The 23,910-nt window shown below is 33.3% G+C and overlaps 3 protein-coding genes across 4 annotated transcripts in view; 1 reads left to right on the forward strand and 2 right to left on the reverse strand.

The window, feature by feature from the left end:
• LOC108556983 (Nance-Horan syndrome protein) overlaps positions 1-3,517 on the reverse strand; it is a 49,246-nt gene extending 45,729 nt beyond the window's left edge. For both annotated transcript variants that reach the window (XM_017913356.1, XM_017913348.1), the window contains exon 1: positions 2,905-3,517. In XM_017913356.1, the coding sequence (XP_017768845.1) occupies positions 2,905-3,193 (289 nt within the window). In that variant the 5' untranslated portion in view covers positions 3,194-3,517. The remainder of the gene's footprint in view (positions 1-2,904) is intronic.
• A 3,829-nt stretch (positions 3,518-7,346) lies between these two features.
• Positions 7,347-9,340, forward strand: LOC108556974 (probable cytochrome P450 304a1). The gene is made up of 5 exons (XM_017913338.1): positions 7,347-7,647; positions 7,708-7,956; positions 8,037-8,206; positions 8,265-8,534; positions 8,593-9,340. The coding sequence occupies exons 1-5, from the start codon at positions 7,509-7,511 to the stop codon at positions 9,337-9,339; spliced, it is 1,575 nt and encodes a 524-aa protein (XP_017768827.1). The 5' UTR covers positions 7,347-7,508; the 3' UTR covers position 9,340.
• A 448-nt stretch (positions 9,341-9,788) lies between these two features.
• On the reverse strand, positions 9,789-11,153 carry LOC108556941 (transcription factor SPT20 homolog). The gene has a single exon (XM_017913294.1). The coding sequence runs from the start codon at positions 11,151-11,153 to the stop codon at positions 9,789-9,791; it is 1,365 nt and encodes a 454-aa protein (XP_017768783.1).
• Positions 11,154-23,910: the final 12,757 nt, after the last annotated feature.

Below are 23,910 nucleotides of genomic sequence, written 5' to 3' on the forward strand. Positions count from 1 at the left end.
CCAGGCAAATTACAGGATTAGTGTTTCTAATATTTTATTTAATAAAATACACAAAATATATTTTTTTTTTTATTAGCTTTTATTGTTCATTCACAACCTGCCATCTTGGGCTATAAGTTGAATGCTTTTGTTAGAAAAAAAAACAAAATAAAAACATGGAGCGGAACGATTTCCCATCGGAAATCTTCCTATAAACAAATATAAATTTAACTAAAAAAGAATAACTCGATGACAATAATAACCCAAATAAAAATTGATTTTGACGGCACTATGAAAATTTAAACAATAAAAATAATTTATATTTTCTAAAGGGGAGGTCGAGAGTGTTGTGTCTCTTTAGTTATTAGGTAACACAATTTTAGTAAAACTTAATGAAACTGTACAGAAAACTATACAAAAATATGATCTTTTGATGTTTATAGTATAATCATAGAAAAAAATGTATTTGGCTTTAAATTAATTTCATAAAAATTGTGGGTTTTTTCATTCAAAATCATCAGTTGTTATTAGTAAACACAACGTTAGTAAAACTTACTGAAACTGTACTGAAAACTACATAAAATGTGATCTGTTGATGTTTATAGTACAATCATCGAAAAATGTACTTTTCTTCAAATGAATTTAATAAACATCGTGGGTTTCATTCATAAAAAAAACTGTAACTGTACTGAAATAGCTTGGAGTCGCCTCATAGAGAAAATAGAGCGATAGAGTGGAAAGGAGAGATGAGAAGAAGTAAAAAAAAAGAAGTATTCTAATTTATGTGGTGCGGTTACGCAACACTCGATAAACTTCAAAATTGGTTTCATTCATGGGACGACGCAGTAAAACCGCTCCGTTAATTATGAAATAAAGATTACCATTCTTCTGAGATATCGACTGCCATTGTTCAGCCTTTGACCACATCCAGCGACAAAGGAAGACCGTAAAAAAATGATGATATTCATGTTTCGACGCTCTCCGCAAATTAATCCTTCGCATTCAAAGCAATTAAAAGAACTTAAAAGAAATGGAACGAGATGGAAAGGAAGGAAACGGAAATTTAATTGCTTCCTTCCTTCTTTTCCGATTAATTTCGACAATTCTTATAATCGACTTCCCGTCTTCTTTTCCCTTCCAATTATGGATAATATCATTTACATCCGACGAAGGTGAATTTCGAACGCACGCACGTATTTTCATAAAAAAAATATATAAATTACTCAACTTTGTATTTATTATGTAATTCGCGACGTTGATACAGCACACGTATTACGCAATGCGAGAGGAGATCGATGGTTTATAAACGAGAAGAACGTTGACCAACGGATGTTATTAATGTGTTCGCATTGAAACATCGAGCCGATAGAAATCACAACAAGCAATCGGTTTGCGCTTCGTTATGTAAGGTAGTCATTTATGAAATGCTATTTCCATCATTCCCAGACGAATTCCCATATATAAATTTCGTAAAATCCAATTATGGAAAAACCGCTAGTTCGTATAGTCCGCATGGCGTGTTCGCATCGAAACGCGTATGTTGGTCAAATAAACATCAACGTTTTATATTTTACCTTTAAAAAAAATATTTGAATATGATTTTACTTAATCTCTTATGAGCATACAAACATTGTAGTAATAAATATTTATTTGTAACTTTAGACTTAGTTGTACACGTAAATTAATCCTTTTAATAATATATTACTTTAATATTATAATGTCTTAATGCTCGAGATTAAAACACAAAGTAGTTCGGATTATGCAAGTCCAATCAAGGAAGAGTTGTCTATGACAGTCATTAACATAATCAATTTGCTTAACTAATTCAAAAATAATCGATTGAATAAGATGAAAAGATTACTCATATTAAAATTTTCAAGTTGTTGTTTTGACGATCTACTATATTCAAATTGATTCCACCCAAAATAAAATAGATCCAAATTAGTCGTAAAAATATTCAAAATTGCAAATCTATATGAGAAACGTCTTCTCACCTTATATAAACGGGCAATAATAATAATAGTTTTTTTTTGTCAAAAGGATGTGCGTGAGAGTGTGTGTGTGTGAGTTTCCGGCGGCTGTAAGGATTCTTCGTGCGCAGGTAGATTCCAGCAAAAGGTGAACGATGAACTTTCCATTTTGAGAAACGAAATTCACAGCAGAAGAACGAAGGTGAGAGACACAAGAATGAGATATTAAGACGATTGAAACGTTCCGAATCCGATGCGATGTGATAAGATAAGAGTCTTCCGAAATGGAAAAAAACATTGCGAAGATATATCGGAATGCAGGTCGCGTCGAAAATTGGGTTAATCAACTTATCGTTTTTTTTATTGCATTGTTTTCTCCTCAATTAAGATGGTTCAAAAAAAAGGTGAATTAAGGATGCGGAAGGCCGGTTCTTTACAAAGCTGTAATTAAACCGCATTTTTTTTTAATATTGCTCTGTTACATTTACTTCTGTTACTTCGCGTTATAATCAAATTTTATGAATATTTACAATTTGCTTTCAAGTTGGAAATTTATATCTGTAATTGTTTTGTTTTGCACTCGTGTTTGATGCAATGAAGGCCAATTGTCATTGAATGTGAATGGAGGTGCTTCTCTTTTTTATGTCTATTTGCTTCTATCAATTAAGGAGGTAATTGAGTTTATGATGTGGAGATGATCGTTGCGTAATGTGTTTTCGGCGCGCGGGAGAGGATTCCGAAGACCGGACAACCTTGTGGGCCGCAATCTGGATTTGCGAATGGTGTATAGGTAAGAGGAGTATAAAGAAGAATAAGGTATAGCAAACAAAACAACACAACAACTAAGAAGAAGAAAAGAAATGAATCCAGTGTGTGTGTGTGTGTAGGTATGGCTCGGAGCGATGTATATAGAACGATTCAAGGACGACGATTGTTAAAGAAATTCCGGACTTACGGACTGCGACTTTCTTGGGATCGAAATCGGCGACCTTCTTCTCGACGTTGGACAGCTTCGCGCCGAGCCTCTGCGACCGTTCGGTGATGCCCTTCAGCTGTCCACCTAGATCGTTGAAGATGTCGTTGGCGACGAGGACCAAAGAAGCGAGCTGTCTGAGGGCATTGCTCAAGGTGTTGTTGGTCACAGCTTCGAGCTCTCCGTCGTCCACGAGCGGTTTGCCATCGGCGTCGAACAGGCTCGTCCTGCTCAGGTACTTCGGCTCTATCACTCTCTGTACGAAAGGCATCTTAGCACCCCATATCACTTCAGGCACACATTATAAAATAAATTTTTTTTAACAAAAAAAATTCCTCCTTTTCCAACTAATATTTCTTTTTCAGCACCAGCAGCACTTCTTCGACACTAGAGCACGCATCGCGCGAGGTTCTTGTCCTTCCGCGAGTTTCAAACGACGGCGCGCGCGAGAGCTGTCTCAGTCCTTCCGCACCTGAAACCGCCCGATGAATGGGAGAAAACTTGCGACTCCGGAGCGCCCGCAGTCTAGACCCCATTCAAACACGCATTCCGGTTCCCTCCGGTCTCTCGTGGCGACCTCTACTCCATCCATCCATCCAACCAACAACTATTGGAGAATAGCTTAAATAGTACCTCCAAAAGGATTTCAACGTTTATATGAAGAAAAAAAAACGATTACAATTGGATCGCACAATAAACGCATCTTGTTTATGAACGCGATTACCAATTCCTATGGATTGCTTGAGCCATTATATAAACCAACATATCACATTGTATCGCAGACAGCAAATACAACTTGCGATTTGCTACAACGCAACACAATGTACCATTATATTCCATAAGACAAAAGATACAACATGATCTCGCATCGTATAAACCCTAGAGATTCAATATAAATATCATACTTATCATAAAGATCAGGTTTCAATTGGCGCTGTTATTCTGCAGAAAGATCAGACATTCCTCGAATGCTGTCAACAACTTATTGCACATCCTTCAGCAGCGAATTACAGATTATTCCTACTTTTCGCTGACTCTTTTTTAATTACTTACCTAACTTTTTCTAGCAAATATTAGCGAAGTGTAGTTTTCAAATTTCATCCCTTAAATTGTGTCTTTCAACAAATACCCAAGCTTCTAAAAATCATTGATATATTTCAAAGACTTGAAAACAAGTTTTTTCTTTCATACCATACTTTTACTACAGGACGATTCTTTACGGCTCTTCCATTGAATAAAAACCATCGTCTGGAACTGATTAACTGTTCGAACATCTTCTACCTGTTAGGCGCCACCCGTCAATGCACATTATGTTCTGAAGGACCTGGTACAGCAACAACTATAAATATTTATGCTGCAATAAACACATTTCTTTCCACTGTTACTGCCTTCCATAAAATCATAACTAAAACCGAAAAGATTAGAGCAGGTAACATTTTCAGTATATACGCACTTGAAATTTATAATGAATACACAGATTTTGTAGAATAACTAATAATTGATACTTACTTCAGATTAACCAAATCACTAAATCCACTTATTTCTTTTTATATAAATAAATGTATGTTCACTTTTGACAATTTCTCAATGTGCTGGAAAATACTTACTGTTGAACGAATCAAAGCCATTTCATACTTAAATCCAATTATAAATATACTTACCTAAGGTAGTCAATAATTTAAAACTAGGTTAAAATCTTTAAATATCTTAATTAGATTAACTTTGTTTCTTCAATAAATACACATATCTTTCATTTAACTTATATTGGACAAAATTTGTCCAAATAAAATTAGGTTAAATTTGTAAACAAAATAATTTTATTTACCGCGTCTACTCAACAGTTTAAATAAAATTAATTGCTTTCGAAGCATCTGCTGATGGAACTAAGCATCACCACTAATTGCGTAAATCTATTTAATTATCTTACAGTTTTGACCATAGCTTATTCCATATGCTTATTAAAAAAAACGGTTATAGCTATTGTAATGTAGTTCATTTTATGAAGAGATAGAGTTAATTGGATAAATTCTACCTGTAAATTTTACATACACCTGCTGCACATTTCGATTTCACACTTAGATCACGAAAAAAATCTACAGTTGATGATAAATTAAGTAGACATTGTTTCAATTTTTTTTGAGTAATTTCGAAATTATGAACGCTATAATTCTTAAAATAAATGTTTTGGTGATGCTAAATGCATTTAATTGAAAACTTTTGTTATTTTAGTTCAATTGTTATAGACTAAAACAGTTACAAAATAAATTGTATCAATTAATTTGTGTTTATTAAACAAAGTTTTTTCAAATGCGAATATGTTTATGTAACGGATAAATAAATTTTGTATTACATTTTTAATGATTCTTCAAAATATATTGTAGCTCCATCTATTCAACTTGTTCTGAAGTTCTGTAGTTTAGCTACTCGACGCCAGTCATCATACGTCTATTCTTATGTCATATTTGAATACAGGTATTCCCCGACTTACGAACTAGTTCCGTTCCAAAGGGTTGTTCGTAAGTCGAATTTGTTCGTATGTCCGGGGAATTAAAAAAATTAAAAAAATAAACAAATTGAAATATACTTATCTTACCACACTTTGTCATGGTTTTTACTTTTATATATGTAAAATTCCGTATAAATGACTTCATAAATTTGAAAAAATAGATTAAAATAAACAAAATATTTACTTACAAATACTTTTCAATGAAGACATCACAATTATTTAATAAAAAACGACAAAAGAAACAAATGCAATAAAACAAAGAGTACATTTTCCAATAATTTTATATTTTATTAAAGAAATTATCAATTTTTGTTTGGACAGTTAATTTTTTATCACTATATATTTCCTTGTAACAAGTTAAAGCTTTCAGAATTTTGTTCGTTAGTCCGGGAGTTCGTAAGTCGGGGGATACCTGTATAATTAAATGATTAATTAACTTTACCAAACTTTGATGTAATTGTATTATGAATTATATAAAATTATGACTAAAAACTTGAATAATCTTCTAATATACTCAATAATCTCTTTAAACCTGATAAACGTACAGGATCAGAGATAATAACTGTGAATGCGACAATTCATAATTACAGATTAATTTGATCGACGTTTATTCAACGTGTACTTGACACAAATGCAGTAGATGGAAAGTAAACACTTGCAATTATTCTTCCTTCTCCTCCTGTCTTCGTCTGCTCTTACAGTATGAAAGTGGGTTCTTATCAATGAATCGATATGACCCATGAAATATACAGTTAACAATCGGGACAAGGAAATAAANNCTAACCTTTACCACATCAGAATGCAATCCTTGTCCGGTGATTCCTACAAGGCAAATTGTAGCGGTCACCAATAAATACCAAGGATTTATTGTATGCACTTACACTTTCTGCAAAGTTAAAGTTAAACCTCTTCAGAAAAACCTAATGAAAATGACCAAATCTTCTTTTCAAAATAATTAATAAAAATTAAAAATAAACAAATTTGTTACTATTGACGTGCTTTCAAGTTAAAAAATATTTTTGTTGTTTCTTGACGGTTAAAATAAACAAATTGATGCACAATGTTTAAGGAAATATTTCTTAATCTCGTAAAACATTGTTATTATTTTCGTGAGAATATTGACGAACAAAATAATAATTGGTTATTTTAAGATTTTTTTTTTATGTAAATATTATTGTTCTTTAACTTAAACAAAACATTGATAATGCATATTTATTTATTAAAATTGTTGTTGACATCAGATTTTTTCTGGGTCAGAACACTGCTTTCCTATTTGAATGTGGTAAGATGTTTAAAGATTAATTGAGCAGTTCTTTTATAGGGAAATCGGTATGAAAATTATCATTTTATAATTGATTACAAGTTGGATCGACTAATAACCGAATGGTTAAGTCGCCCTACCCACTAATTCGTAGGCGCCGGTTCGAATCCTGGTCAAAAAACAAGCCCTTTGTGGGCCCTCTCGGTGCTTGCAGCAATAGGGCCATCGTTCATCACAGATGGACAGTGAAATGAATGAGGTTCAGCATATGGACCTTTTCAGTCAAGTCGATGGACAAGTGTTAAGGATAGCAGCAGATTCACAGTCAATGGAAATAGTGGAATCGCAGGGCATCAATAAACACAATAAAGATTATAAGTTATTACTCTTTTAATTAAATATTTCCAAAGTTTAAAGGAAATAATCAAAATGCGTACTCGATTCAATAAACAATGTTCGGATTCGTTTGTCATTAACAATGTTTACTACGATCCAATTTAATATTGCAATTGTAGAATTTTGCAATATATTGAAAAAATATGCATACTTAAGCAACTTAAAGAGACTTACTTTTTTTTTTATGATAAACAATAGTTTACAGAATAATTTTATAAATAAATCCAGGAATTTTCAGCCCCAAATATAGAGAATATGTAGAATTATTTTCGGTAACAAGTGATGATGCATTATATAAACTGAAAGACAACACTGTTCCTGATTTTCATTTTATCATTCGGAAGATAAAGCTTCTAACCCAATTCAGTTTAGCGCACTTTCATGGATTTGTAATGAGCGTGGAAATATAAAAGGACAGAGTGCATGCGAAACGAAGTTCACTCAGATATTAACAAACGCGTCGAAATGATCTCGTTCTCCGTGCTCTTCGTAATCGCAGTCGTCTGTCTGCTAGTTTACATTTTCAATGGAGCCAAAAAGAGGCCGGACAACTTTCCGCCAGGTATTCGATAACAAAAATTTATCTTTTGCTTTCATCATGTTACGCAACGCTTCGCTTCAGGTCCTCCAAAATTACCGTTCTGGGGTAGCTTGTTCCACCTGAAGATGGAGAACTTCAGGTATCCGCACAAGGCTTTGATGTCGCTGGGGAAGAAGTACAAAACGGACGTGGTTGGCTTCTACACGGGCGAATTCCTAGTAGCCAGCTGCTACAAATACGATCTGGTTAAGGAGGTCATGGTCAGAGAGGAATTTTCCGGAAGGCCAGACACCGTAATCATTCGCAACCGAGGATTAGGTCGATTAATTGGTAAGTCTTTATTACTTGAATTAAAGTAATTTGTATCAATAACATTTTAAATTTCAAGAGAAAAAATATTGTTTGATTAGGAATCTTCTTCTCTGATGGTGAATTCTGGAGGGATCAGAGGTGGTTTTCTTTGAGACACATGAGGGATTACGGCTTCGGTAGACGCGATTCCGGGATCGAGGACAGAGCTGCAGAGGAGGTGCGCGGTTTAATCGAGTTTTTCACGAGTAAACCGAAACCCTGCGATTCGGTAATAATAATAAAAAAATAGTTAAAAATGAACGTATTCTAAAGTGTGTTATCTGCAGGATGTATGCGTCGAGCGAGGTATTGTTAAGATGCCCGACGTATTCTTCGGACCGGCTTTGAATTGCATCCATTTTCCTCTCTCCACGCGTCACTTTGACGATTACAGGGAGCTGAGAACAATCGGAAAAGCTGCGACCAATTTTTTGCAATCCGTTGATAGCACAGGAAGTGCCATCACAGCAACTCCATGGTTGAAATACATAGCTCCGGAATACTTTGGTTGGAATCATTCGTTCAGGGAGAACGAGATCCTCTTCAAGTTTGTCAGAGTAAGTACAAGTTAATGTTCACAATTAGTAAATGTTAATAACTATTTTTTTCTTATAGGCTATTATTGAGGAACATAAAGAGTCTTATATCGAAGGTCATGACAGAGATTTCATTGACACTTACTTATCGGAAATGAATTATTTAAAGAAAAACAACATAACTGATACTTCGTTCGGAGAAGATCAACTCATGTACACTACCTTGGATTACATGTTTCCCGCTCCGGTGGCGATTGGCCATACCTTGAACTTCCTTTTCGCTCATCTAATCAATAAACCTGAGATTCAGGTAAAGATGCAAGAGGAAATTGATCAGGTTGTAGGTAGATCTCGATTACCGACCATCGATGATCGCAAGGACTTGCACTACATCGAAGCCACTCTTCGCGAAATGATCAGGAAAGATCCTATTGTACCTTTAGGTTTAGGTAGGAGAGCGACCAAAGACACAACCTTAGCCGGATACTTCATTCCGGAAAACACGTTGCTGTTACCCAACATCTGGGCCATGCACAACGATCCAGAGTTCTGGGGAGATCCAGAAAACTTCAGACCTGAAAGATTCTTGGACTCCAACGGACATTTAGTCAAGAAGGACTTAACGTTAGGATTCGGAGCAGGAAAGAGGTTGTGCGCCGGGGAAACTTTCGCCCGAAACACCATGTTCTTAATGGTGACAGGAATCATGCAGAACTTCACGTTATCGATGCCCGAAAAGGAGAAACCTCCGTGCACGGATAACCAAGTAAACGGAATCACCGTGTCCATTCCCGATTACTGGATGAAGGTCACGCCTCGACCTTGAATCAACACACTTCACATATTTATCAAACGATTCATCTTTATTAATAATACATAAATTAATTATTATTAAATTTTTATTAATAATTACATATAAATACGAAAGTAGACTTAAAAAATAAGTTGGAGCAAATAGGCAAAACAAATTATTTATATAAAAAAAAAAAAACAAAGTGAGGTAACACAAATATAAATAAGTTGGAGCAAATAGGCAAAACAAATTATTTATATAAAAAAAAAAAAACAAAGTGAGGTAACACAAAACATATATAAAAAAAAAAATAACGTTTTCAGTCGTAAAATAAAGTACATTTAGAAAAAATATATATATATATACAAACATTTGATTTCTTCTCGTTTTCTATTTTTTTTTTTTTGGAAATCTTATAAATTATAAATTGTACCTGAAATTAATTCTCTGTCCTTCGATTGTGTTTTTTTGTTAAATTGATTTTAGAAGTTTTGCCTGCCGACGTTGTAGGAGAGGATCTTTGAGACAATGTTGAGGTCTTCGTTTTGCCTGACGTTCCTCGAAATACCGGATTGGTAGAGCAAAGTGTTCAATTGCTGGTTAACGTTTGGATGATAAGTTTCCGCGTTCGATCTGAAGAATCTGTTTTGCGTTTGTTGTTGCTGGGGGAATTGCTGCTGCTGCTGCTGGAATTGTTGGTTGAAGCCTAAATTGCCGGTGGTGGGTTCGCGTCTGAAAACACGATTGCTTTGCCTTTGGGGAAAGCTTTGGAACGAGTTGAAGGTTTGCTGCTGTTGCTGCTGTGGTTGCGGTTGCGAATTCAACGGATGGTAAGATGGAATAGTGTGGAAATCCACGGCGTTTCTTATTGGTAATATCTGGGCTAGTAATTGGCTAGTTTGGGTGTAGGTGATGCTCGGTTGTAAAGAAACTACCGTGTTTTCCGGTCGGAATTTGTTGGCTTGAAACTGATTCGGCAATTGCTGGGTGCTTGCGAAGTTCTGAACCTCGTTTTGCGCTTGATTAGGTTGTTGCTTGTTAATTGGATGGAAGGGTTGGCTGTTCTGTTGCTGCCTTTGCTTTTCGGCCAACAATCTTTGCTGCTGAATCAGAAGTTGCTGCTGCTGCAAAAGATATTCTTGCTGGTACCTCTGCTGCTGCTGCAAGTTGAACACTTGCTCCTCCAAAGCCCTCTGCTTTTCGTGGAAGGAAATCTGCGCTTTGACGTGCTCCTTTTTCGGCGGTTTTACTTGAGGCGTCTTGAAGATTGGTTCCACCTTCTTGGGAAGTCCGTGAGCGTCTTGATGCACCGTGAAAGCGGCGACCAAAGGAGCTGAAAAGAATTGCACATCTTCAACTTTAGCCTCGCTCTCCTCAGTGGTCGTCGTTATGGCCGTCGTAGTCTCCGGTTTGGGTGTTATCGAAACGCTTTTAACGCCTGGAGTGAATCTCTTGTCGTTAATCGTAACGCCGTTCAGATTGACATTGGAATTCACGAAGCTGCTTGTAGCGCTGGTCACGAAATCCTCAGGTTCCGGAGTCGTCGCTTGAAAAACCGAACTCTTCTGTATAACCACAATCGGTTTTGAAGTTGTCGTAGCTTGAACCTCGGTCACGTGCTCGTCTTTGGTGATGATCGAAAGCGCCGAAGCGGAAGCCCTTTCGATGAACCTATCCTCGGACCTCTCAGTCGAAGAACCCGACCGTCCCTCCGACGCTTCCTCGTTCTCCAATTCGCTCAACGCCCTCAGAAGAGCCTTCCTCAGATCCGAATCCAAATTGGGAGTGGAAGACGGAACGCTGATGTCGTTCGAGAGGTTCGCCTCGGCTTCCGCCGCCGCCACCATCGAGCAAACGATCGCAATAATCACCTGCAAACAAGGATACAGAAAAAAAAATCTATATGAATAACTAAACATTTCTCAAGATAAATCCGAACACAATTAAACTATTGTTACTACTTGTAAATTACACGGATGAAAGTGTGCTCAGTCAGACCACACATGAGAACCAATTTTCCTCCTTCTTCTCTTTATATTTGCGGTTTCGAAAACGCGAATTGGAGAGCAAAAGAAATTCGTCGTGCATCATCATCACGGTTTACGTAACGTGATTTATTTATTTATCCGCCAGACACTTGTCTCGCCGAAGAAGTCGAAATATAAGAGAACGAATAAAAAGATTATCGAAACGGGTCTTCGATGCAAGGTGAAAAGAAATTCGCTCTCGAGGAATGCAGTTGAAATTCCATATGGGGCGGAGGAGAAGACGCGAAACACTTTCCTCCACTTTCCACTTTGCGAACTCTCAAAAAAAAATAAATAATAAATAAATAAAGAAGAAATATAAGTGGAAGACGATTCACATAAATTTCACTGCGGAGTCAATTAAAATTTAATGCTTCTTGCGATGAACAATTTCAATTAACAATGTTTGTCATGGACAGACTCTTCAGTATTGGGCAAACACGATGATGTGCAATCAGTTAATTAAGCAACTAATTAATGAACAGATTGCAGACTGCAGCACGGAAGTTATCGAATTTGTGCAACTTCTTCATTTTCATTGAATAAAAATGATTAAATAATAGAATATTACTTTCTATCAAAGAACTGTAAACAATATTTGATTATCTCGTTTCAAAGCTACAAAGTTACCATAAATTAACTTTACTTTTAAAAAAAAATGTAAATTTCATTCGGTAACAAATATGTTTATTGCACCTGTTAACACTTAGGCGAGTTTCTCAATGACTAGAAACAAAAGCCTGTTAGGAAACGCGAAAAAATGATTGATGTTAGAAACTTCTGGCTTAAGAATTAATAATACAGACAAAGAAACGCACACGCATTTTTCCATTTGCAATAATATAAATGGAATTTTGCACGGACGAAAAACGAAAGTTTTTTTGTTTTTGTAATTTTATGTGTTTATTGCTCGCAAATGGAATTTATGCAAATCAGCTGTAAACGATTTTGTAATAATACTAATAATAATGCAAAGAGATGATCTCACGACGAAAATTTCAAATTATTTTCTTTGTTGGAGAAAGTTTTTGGATGTTGTTTTTTTTCTTTTTTTGGATTTCTTCTTCGTATCTTATTTAAATAATAATTTATCATATTGTTCACTATTTATGTTCGCTGTATAATCACACGTTTCTTAGATTTGAAATCTATGACGTTAGTTGTGATGGCAATGAACCTTTACGTTACCGAATAAATTTGTATAATTTACTATGATAATATTTTATTTATTGCAAATTTCACTGAATTATATCACAACAACATACTAAGATAATATTAATCAAAATTTAGTGGTAGATCTTGGTATAAAGTTAATATTTAATTCAAGATCTACGAAAACTTATGAACTGTTTTAAAATTTATTTAAAAAGAAGAGGATTTTTCATAGGTAAAAATAACTAAAGAAATTCTTTCTAAACATTTGAGTTGATGCATGGAGGAAGTATAAGAAATGTAACAAGTAAAAAAACAATTTCTTTCAACCTCGCACTTTGTCTTCCTAAGAGTTATTAAACTTTGTTTAATCTGCAAAGTATATTTGTTTTATTAAGATATTAATATTTCTTAAGAAGTAAATCCGACAAAAACTTCCTTTGTTTGATGACCAAATGTCACATTTAGCAACTCAATTACATAATAAACTTATCAATTAGGAAGTGCTAGCGTTTAACGTGCATTTATGCACGGTTTACGAGGCGTGTTTCGCAAATAAACAAAGCAACAAAGGAGTTCCCTCGAAAGGAACTGTCGTGCCTCTTGCAAAGTGCCATTAACGCGTTAATTTTCTATTATTATCCGTCCGTCTTCATCATCTTCTTTCGTTTGTATCTTTTTTTACCCGTAGGTCAGCTTTTGGAAACGAATAAAAAAATGTTAAAGACGTTCGAAGGAGACGCGCGAAATCGGTGAAAGTTTTCAAAAACTCATGTGTGTGTACGACGAAATGTAAACAATTTCTTCTTCATCCTCGTCTTCGGTTTCACCAAAAGAGACGCTTCGTGGAGAGTCGCCCCGAGGACATCGGTCTTCTTTTGAGTTACATAAAGGAATAAAGATTCGCTCGTTTTGCAATTACTAGAAATAATTAATAAATACACTTTCTCGGATGTAAAAATGTCACGGTTTATCAATGAATCTTAATGAACAAGTGCTTTTAACAATTGGTAATTTTCAGTATAATATTCACTTTAATATTAACATTAAAAGAACAAAGAAGTTTTACTTTTCTTTAATTGCAAAGGTGATATTTTAAAGCATGTCCAATTATTATGGTTTGGGATTTAAAGAATGAGCATAAAACCATTTCAAATACTTTGTAAATACAATAGACAATGTTGCTTTAGAAATACTTTTGAAATCAATCGGAGTAATTAGTTTTATTAGTAATTCTCTTAATGTTAACATTCACTTTAAAGCAAATATAATTACAACTGAAATCTTTGAATTTGGTTTGAAATGGATCACATCAAATACTTTATAATTTTGAATGATGAGTAAAACTATATATTTGAAATCAATCAGGGCAATTAGTTTAACATTCACTTTAACGTTAAGATGAAAACGAATAACGTTTTACTTTCCAAGGCTAATTGCAGCTAAAATCTCATGACCAATATGAATCAACGCCAATTTCCTTTCGAAATCAATCATTTACTTTACTGCAGCTGACACGAAAGTTCATTAACACGTTGCTGCACGATCGGTTGATGGTTGAAATAAAGATGACGTTACGCAAGTGAACGGTGGCAAAATCCGTACCGTCCTGAATTTGTCGCAATTCCCATTAGATAACCGACGCTCCGGCATTCCAATTGAATGCAATTATCCCAGGACGCTCACGCTCTTCGCATACCAGAAGGAAAACGATTCGAAAAGAAAGTTGCACCTCTTTCTCGCTCTCCGTCCGCTTCAATGAAAGAAAAATTAAACGATTCCACTGACATTGGATTTACACTACACGTAATTGCATTGAAGAAACGAAACAGATGCGCATAAATATAAATAATATAATGTAGAAATATGGCACGAAAAAAAAAATATAATATATAATTGACGAAGAAGCGAAAATAGTCGGGTTTATTTTTGTGGGAATTTTCGATGTTAATTGCCGGATGGGAATAAAAAAATGAAATGCCTGCAAATTAATTCATACAACTGCTGCTGGATTCTCGCTGTAATTTAATTTATTCGCTGTTTCAATGTTGATTTACTTTCTTCACACCTTCATCATACCAATTAATTAAAATTAATAAAAAAAAGCTACTGTTAAATGAAGATTTTAAAGAATGTTTAGAACGAAATAAAGCAGATTTTTGTATTATAGAAAATTTAGAAAAACATGTTTAATCCGTTCCAAAATTTCCGGATTTTTACTCGTATAGTGTGTATTTTCACTATGTGTACACAAGTTTTAAAAATGATGTAGAAGGCGCACATTCTGGGATTTCTACTGTACTTTAAAATGAAACAAATTCATCAATTAATTAATGTTGACAACATTACAATTAAGACACGAAATCCATATTTCTCATTGAGTTATAATAAAACTTGGATAAATGATAATTTTCTAATTGTACGTTGAAGATTTATTGTAATTCCACATGTATAATGTGTGTGTAATCTATATAACTCAAGACTACTGAAAGTTAATCAATAAATTATAAAAATAATCATCGTTTCTTTACTACTATTGATTTACAGTTATTTTTACTACATATGTCATTGTTATTTATTGAATAGAATTATAGACTTTCTTATTTATATTTATAATTATACATTCTAGAAATGAAACTGTCTTATAATAATTTCCTTTCTTTATATACTTTGGTTTTAATACAATTGCAGCTTTGTAATCATTTTGTATGAAGCTTTTAAACTAGTTACTCGTGTTTAGATTACGTGACTTAAAGTATAAAATTATATATGTTTCATATATTTTGCTATATTATTGAAATATTACTTAATTATTAAATATATGTTTTTTTTCTACTAAATTCGAATAGTCTTAATAATAATCATTACTAATTATAAAGAAAGTAAAAGTTTTTAAACAATATAATTATTTGTATTTTTCAATTTGTTTCTTATTTCCTATATGATTTAAGCAATCTTTGATTGAAGATCATAAACTTTCTTTGTTTTAAGAAAAAAAATGTAATTTTAGATATGAAAGAAATTAAATTTAAAAAAAATTGTAAAAAATATTTATATTAATGGTAGATTTTTGAAATTTTTAAATAAAGATCACAAAGTTTCTTGGTATTATTAATAAAATCTTGCTGTAGATTTGAAACTGTAAAAGTTTGTATTATATTGATTTTAGAAATTACAAATTGGAATGTTCCAAAAAAAAAGTTGATACATTTTTTTGGATTTAAGAAATTAAGAATTTTGGAAATGTAATTGAAATTTTAAATAAATAATCGATGATTTATTATAATTGAAACGTACCCAATTCATTGTGAGCGTTGGACGTAATTCGTTGCTTCTATTATTAACTGCGATCAAGACGATTTCATTCAGGTATCCAAAAGGTTTAGATGATAAATTGTGCGAAGAGGATTCACTACGCGTTGCGTTCGATGAGACGGATCACGATGGTCTGTGTGTCCGCTGTTCTTCGCGCCGAAGAGAACAACGAGATGATGGTTCCTCGCATCTATCTGCTGTTAAAAATGACCTGGATGTCGGTCAGTCAGTCGGTGGAAGGTGCGGTGCAGCAGAGTGGGACTCCCATGGGCCGAAGACGTCGTCAGAAGAAGAGATGAGAGGACGTGCCGCACCCACGAACCTCTTCCATAAACACCACAGTTATAACCAAACGAACAAACAGTGGAGACCCGTGCGGATTTCTCTTCGGCAATTAAACAATATCCGAAACAGATATCGTCGGATGCCTCCACTATGTGTTTATCTAACACTTCAACTCGTCCAGTTACGAAATACAGTTTTGCTTCATTATATCCACACTTTACTCCAACATCTTTAGATTTTCACATTTAACAGTTAAATATAATGTTATGATTTCTTCAAATTTGAATTACAAATATTGTACGAACTCATTTAAGAAGAATTAATATAGTCTAACAAAAGTTTGCTAAGTTGGCTGGAAAAAAAAACAAAAAAAAAACAATTTTATTTTAATATTTTTAATTTTCAACCTTTTGTAATTTCTCTACATAATTTCGATTTATTTCAATACATTTCAAGGCACCTTTCAAAACATTCCTCAAAATCGGCTTTTTGGAGCTTTTCAACTTTTAATTAATGATCTCTTCATTGGAACTGAAGACTTTTTACTTCAATTTTTGCTAATTTTTGGAAACAGCCAGAAATCACAAGGCGCTATGTCGATAGAATAAGGTGCTGGGAGAATTTCATTGATGCCAGAGAGCGCAAGAAAGTTGTTGGTTATTTCAGTAGGGTGATCATGCACCCATGATCGTGATGTAAAAAGTACCGACAAAGTTCCCATTTTTTTAGATTTCCCAAGAAATTTTTTGTTAACTTGTGGTAAGCAAGTTTCTGTGTACTACTTAGCAGTTTAGAGTAAGATAGCAGCTACCACTTTTACTCAGATAAAGTAAATCGACATCATCACTTTTGTTGTCTTGCTTTAACTGTGAGGATTTGCACCTTTTGCGCTCTACAATATGGACTACTGCTTGGTTTCCAGGTCATACTTATAGAATCAAGATTCATCACCTCTTACGATTTTACTAAAAGTACTAGAATCTCCATTTTCAAAATTTTCCAAGAAATATTTGGCAAAATGACATTTATTTGGTCGTCATTTAAAAATTGTGGAATTGTGTAATTCTTATATCTTCTCAAATTTTTGTCTTCACCAGGGGTACATTTCTATCATCGGTCGAAGATCAGTCTGAAATCTTTGAAACGACTTGGAAATAGTCACAAGGGATGATGCATTCACTCCATATACATTTTGGCATTCCTAGAAAATTTGTATAGGCTTAAGTAGAGACTGGCGAAACAAATTTTTGCTGTGGTGGAATTTCTACCCACATTACATCACTAATCTTGCCTTTTCTCTTATCCATTCTTACCGATCTTCTTGAAATTTGACATGAAATATCGCTAGACTTTAACAAATTGAGAAACAACTTTTGTTTTTTCAGGAACAAATGAATTAATGCCAACTTAGCTAACTTTTCTTAGCCCCTTCGTAGTATAGAAATTCAGAAAAAAATAAAATTATTTTAAAACCTTTTTTTTTTCTGAATTCCTCATTAAAAATTTTATGTGGATATAAAGAAAATAAACTTCAAGAAATTAAAAAAAAGTCCAATACAAATTCTTATATAAACACTATTACAATTATGAATCTCTATTTTTAAAATTTTCCAAGAAATATTCGGCAAAACGAATACGTGCCTTTATTTGGTCGTCATTTAAAAATTATGGAACCCATCGAACGGATTTCTTCGTGCAGACAAAGCTAGGACATTCAAGCCCAGTTCATCAACTACCATTTCCTGTGTCATTCTTAGATCTTCTCCAATTTTTGCCTTCACCAGGGCTACATTTCTATCATCGGCCGAAGATCAGTCTGAAATCTTTGAAACGACTTGGAAATAGTCACAAGGGATGATGCACTCATTCCATATACATTTTGGCATTCCTGGAAAATTTGTATAGGCTTAAGTAGACACTGGCGAAACAAATTTTTGCTGTGGTGGAATTTCTACCCACATTACATCACTAATCTTGCCTTTTCTCCTATCCATTCTTACCGATCTTTTTGAAATTTGATATGAAATATCAACTTTAACAAATTGAGAAACAACTTTTGTTTTTTCAGGAACAAATGAATTAATTGTTAGACCCCTTCGTAGTATAGAAATTGACAAAAAATTAAATTATTTTAATTATTTGAAAAACTTTTTTTCAGAATTCTTCATTAAAAATTTTATGTGGATTTTTCTATATATATAAACAAAATAAACTTGAAGAAATTAAAAAAAAAATCCAATACAAATTCTTATATAAACACTATTACAATTATGTAATGAAATATCTTTAATATTTGAGTTGATCTTTTAGTAGTAAACAAAAAAAAATCTCTATTTGTGCGTACGAAATTTCTCCGGTGGATCTTTCAACAGGGAAATGTCGCAACGCGTCTCTGACATTTTGATATAAATCTTAATAGGAGGAATCTAGTTAGAAGATTAAAATGCTATCGGTTTGATCCGGCAGATGCTCGATGGAGAGAGGTATATGGACATTGACATTGGGCAGATTTGGAACGCTGATGATGATAATGATGATGGTTCTTGCAAAACGCAGTGGGAATCGACGTAAACGACTCGTTTATTTTGTTATTTTTCGCAACGCATTTAATTAACGTTTTGCGCGTGTCTCCTCTGTATACGTTTGTAGTCTTCATGGATGCGTGTCTTATTGTATGGTAATAGCTCGGATTCGAGATAGCCTCAATACAACAATATACACTACTAGAATTGCAAACCGCGAATGCACACAATTTCCGTAACTAATTAATCTAGTTGTCCATCTTCTTTCATAGAAAGATGAGACAGTTAGTATTAACTTTAATATCATTACAAAAAAAAACACCGCAAAGTTTAATCTATATTTAATTAAAACGTGCAACACTCATTAAAAATAAAGATCTTTAATTGACATTAAACTTAATGCTAAACAAATTTCAGCATTCACAGACCTTTCTATTAATGCCACTAACACATCATTATTTTTAATAAGCTCACTCACTATTTTTTTTTTGGTATTTAGTTTGCATTTAAATTTAAAAATTAATTACAAAAAAAAAATACATGTCAGGTTTTCATATTTGAAGCAGTTAACACGTAAATATTAAAAACCATAGCAGCGAATTTATTGTATGAAATCATTGACATCTGAAGGGAATCAAATATATTTAGTAACTATGACTACTGCATTTTATTTTTTGAAATTGTGGACAAACGAATTATACAAGGTGGCGCAAAACTAATGTCATAATTTGAATTGGCTGCCATTTTGTTATAAATGAAAAAAATAGAATTCTGTTTTCATCAAAAGTTTATGTAAAAGTGTAGAATTGGTAATAGAAAAGTTATATCGCTCAAATGACTAATTTGATGCATAATTGCGCTCGTTTTACGGCATTTTTAATTGTTGCTCGCAAAACATCTGGCTCCAAATAGGCGATATCTTCTTCAATGCTTTATTTCAAGATATGCAAGGTTAGTGGTTTGTTGTGGTAAACGCGAGATTTTGAAAAGCCCCCAAGAAATAAGTCTGGTGCTGTTAGATCTGGCGATCTGGACGGTTTTTGAGATTTGAGCTCTTCAAAACGACCTAGAAATTGGTGTCTCAAAATCTCCATAGTTTCCACTTTCTTAAGATGTGTATCGCCCCATGGCTTATTGACAATTAATTCACTATATATCTACATCTAAAATGTCAAAACACAGTGACATTTGGCACCATCTGCAAAAAAAGGCAGCCAATTCAAATTATGACATTACTTTTGCGCCACCTTGTAGAAGCTTGAATGCGTTTTTGTCTTTGCAATGAAAAGATTTTATAGTCAAACAAACAAAGTGCATCCATAGCAACTAAACTATTCACACTATTTAAGACAGTTAAAACACATGAAAAGTCGTGCTTAGTAACGACGAAATGTTTACAGTGGAACCTCGCATAACGAGCAAAATGAATTGTAAGAAAAATGACTCGCTTAACGAAAGACGTTTTGCATAACGAGTGACGATGAGAAGAGAAGTCCCAGAACTTGTGTACACATTTTTGTATATGTTTCACTATACGAGTAAAAATCCGGAAATTTTGGAATGGATCAAACTCGTTAAGCGAGGTTCCACTGCATGTAGAAACTGTAAGAAAAAAAGAGAACATCAACTGCATTCATAAACAAATGAATCGCAATGCATGATATGACTTTAATTTAAACCGAAACAACAGTTGAATTCTAAAAGAAGAAAAAAATGTTTGCTGCACCTGTCACCAATTCAATGGATGTAAGTAGCTTGCACGTGTTTAATAAAATAAGAAACGTTTTAAATTTAAAAATATGGAATTTGTGTTGTTTATGTGGAGTGAAAATACACGGTTTTGGATGGATGGGAGGAAAGGTTATCTTGTGAAAAGAACTTGGAGTTTTCACGTTTCAAAAAAATCATGAATTGGAAAGCTTAAACATTGTAATTCCAGTCATTTACGATGCAATAAAGGAAAACGAATTTTAGTGGTGTTATAATGGTAAGAATGAATACGTTAGTGACAGATGATGGAAAAACAATATATTCGTGTAAATGAAAAGAAGTAGCAGGAGGCTATTAAAAGGTATATAAATGTGCAAAGCTTTCTAAACAATTGTAAAAAATAAAGGTAAATTTTTTTTCAACAGCGTGATGACAATCAGGATAATTTATGTAATTGAAATGAAGGAAATTTGTAGTGGTTTCATAAAACATTAATTGAAATCAGAAATGTTTACGTAATTGATATAAATGCTATTGATTTTAATTAATAATATTTGAAGTGAAATATTGGAAAAAAACTTTAAGTTCTTTAAATATTTCCTTGAAACAATGTAAGAAAAGTCATTTAAAATAAATGAGATATTTGCATTAAAAAATGTTAATCTTAATTACTAGGTTTCAAGTACTGTGAAACCTCGCTTAACGAGTTTAATTCGTTCCAAAATTTCCGGATTTTTACTTATAGAGTGAAATACTCGTCTAGTGAATCACAATATGTGTACATAAGTTTTAAAAATGATGTAGAAGGCGCGCAATCCGGGACTTCTCTTCTCATCATCGCTCGTTAAGCAAGTCATTTTTCTTACAATTAATTTTGCTCGTTAAACGAAATGCGAAGTTCCGTGAAAATCCGCTGTATTCAACATTTTGATGGATTAATTAAGTATAATTAATGAGATTTATAGTACAAATGTTGTCAATTTACTTGTTAAGAATCACAGATTAAAACAATTATCAATTACCAAGAACGTGAAGTTTCTTCAAACAAAAAATAAATCTTGCATTGTTTTAGCTTCAGGTTTCGCAAATGGTTTCCATCTAGGATTCGCTCTGTGAGCAGCAGATATTCCATTGAATGGTATTCGTAATTTCCAGTTTTCATCTGCGACGAGAAGAAGGAAGGAGAAACCAAAGAAAGACAGAAGCGGGAATAAGAAGTAGAAAAAAAAAAGAAGTTTGCTAATACATGTAATTCTGCAAAACTTTCCAACGGCCGAGATGAATATTACAATTATTGTCTATGAGAGTATTGAATAATAAATTTAATTACCTTTTTCAGCGCTCGAGCTCGATTTCAAAATCGTAGAAACCGCCTCAATTAGCCGGTGCCGGCAAATTAAGAGGCGTTATGCAAAAGCTGAAAAGAAACGTAACACAACTTAATGTGGATTTGTTCGAAAAATTGAGTTTAACAAGAAGAAAAAAGTTGTCTTTTTTTAGGTTGAATGATATGTGTGTTTCTTCTATGTGTTTGATGACCTCTCGATGTGGCGACCTTTGTATCAGATAGAATTAAACAGCGCGTCCTGATTTCCTTAAATGTTTCACTTCATTTTCACTTTCCGCTACTGCCAGTAGAGAGAATCGTGAGAATTCCAAGTTGAAAAATAAAAGTATTTTCATTGGGACATTCAGACGCTTTTTGTACAATAATTGCGTTACATAAGGAAGACGAAAAGATTCGTTATGAAATTACCGATAAAACGAGCTGGTTTTGGGTGAAAAGAAATTCTTTTTTTCTTGATGCAGACTGCTGGGAACCTGCTGACCCACAAAATATACATATGCGAAATGATATTTTGTCTGCAGCGGAAATATAAATACGTGATTTCACTTAGATTCTGTGAATGCAATTTTTAGAGGGTTTTTTTTTTGTGATTTGCGCCGGTAACGTTCTAGGAACGAATTCATTAGTTCATACAGGCTTTAACGCGCAGAAAGAAAGTGAAACTCTTTTCACTCTCTGTGTGTGTGTGTGTTTTTTTAGTCTGCTGTTGTACTAAGTAAAGAAGAAAAGTGTGTTTGTTGTGTTAATTTGCACTAAGAGTTAAAGTTTCGATCCTTTTTCAAATACAAGAAAAAGAAACGATAAATCTCGATAAAACAACTGTTTCCAAGTTCATTCAAAGAGGCTTAAGAAAGTTCATTAAATCATGCTTTTAAGTACTAAGTTATTACCTCTTAATAACATTCGTTTAATCATACTTTTAGTTAATGAAAAAAATACAAAGTTTGATGTTATATCATAAATTTTGGCAATATTTGATTCGTTCCAGAATCTACTAACCTTATCCGAAATCAACAATATAAAACGCCTTATTAGGAAAATAGTTTGTATTCAATTTCTGTATGATATTTACAGACAAATGGGTGAAAGTTCAATCAATATTGCTGTCAAGCATGAAACTTTAAATGCATTCAATGTATGGTTTCTAGATAAACGCTATTAACAAGTAGTAATTTAGATCTCAATTACATCATTAAAGAACCTAAACGTCTACCTAGAATGATAAATTTTTATTTGTTATTTAAATTATATTTGTTTCAGTTTTCAATATTCATAACTATTAAAACAAATTTAAGATTTTTAAATTTTCCTAAAAAAAAAAAATTCAGTTGCTAGTCGTATGTTTAACAATTTTAGGTATATACCACGATGGGAATGTGATTCGGATTGAAATTGCTGAAATATTTCGACGTCGGGTTTATCTGTTGAATGTCATAATTGCGTTCCATGAATTCACACACATTTACCAATGGAAATGAATTAGTTTTCTGGTTTTTAATACATTTTACTTTCTTGTTTATTTAACAAATTTATATTTTCTTATAAATGAAATAGATATTTTTCATTATTTTAATGAATCTAGTATTGATTAAGTATTTTTCATGATTCATATCTGTATATTATATTACTGCATAAAGATTATGCAATGAACATAGTGCTGTATCATCTACACAAGTAGTTCTCAATTGTATTGGTTATAGCTGTCATTACAGCTGTCACATTGTGTCAAAGTGTCACAAAAATGATGTTATAAATAATTGAGTCGTAACCAAGATGCAGCAGATTGATTAAGATTGAGAAACGTTGATCCACATAGTTTAATTTGATTTTAGAATTAGAACTACTATAATCAAATTAGGTAAATAAGAAAAGTATATGTCAAATAACACTTCCTTGAGGTACATCAGACATATCTGGTAGTTCTAATGCTGTAATCAAATTAGACCAGCGTTTTCCAAACTGTGAGGCGTGGACTAGTCTAAGGGGACGCGCGAATATTAGTAGCAGTGAGCAATTTTCCAAATATCTACTCGAAAACTATAATAGATAGGATGAATCCAATATATGAATGGAATCTAATTTTTGGATTCATTCTATCTATTATAGTTTTCGAGTAAATCAATGAAATGTGAAAACACTGCTTTTTCGAACGTTCTAATTTCAATTTTTCAAATTTGAACGCGTATTACAGCAACATGGATATATCTATACTTGCTGGATTCCCCAAACATTCAGCTTTCATATG

The sequence above is a fragment of the Nicrophorus vespilloides genome, unplaced genomic scaffold (genome assembly GCF_001412225.1).
Source record: "Nicrophorus vespilloides isolate i.1.1-1 unplaced genomic scaffold, Nicve_v1.0, whole genome shotgun sequence".
Taxonomy (NCBI): domain Eukaryota; kingdom Metazoa; phylum Arthropoda; class Insecta; order Coleoptera; family Silphidae; genus Nicrophorus; species Nicrophorus vespilloides.

Coding starts and splice junctions, on each gene's coding strand:
- LOC108556941 (XM_017913294.1), bottom strand. CDS start 11,153: ATGGTGGCGGCGGCGGAAGCCGAGGCGAACCTCTCGAACGACATCAGC.
- LOC108556974 (XM_017913338.1), top strand. CDS start 7,509: ATGCGAAACGAAGTTCACTCAGATATTAACAAACGCGTCGAAATGATC. Junction 8,207..8,264: donor AACCGAAACCCTGCGATTCG/GTAATAATAATA, acceptor TGTTATCTGCAG/GATGTATGCGTCGAGCGAGG. Junction 8,535..8,592: donor TCCTCTTCAAGTTTGTCAGA/GTAAGTACAAGT, acceptor TTTTTCTTATAG/GCTATTATTGAGGAACATAA.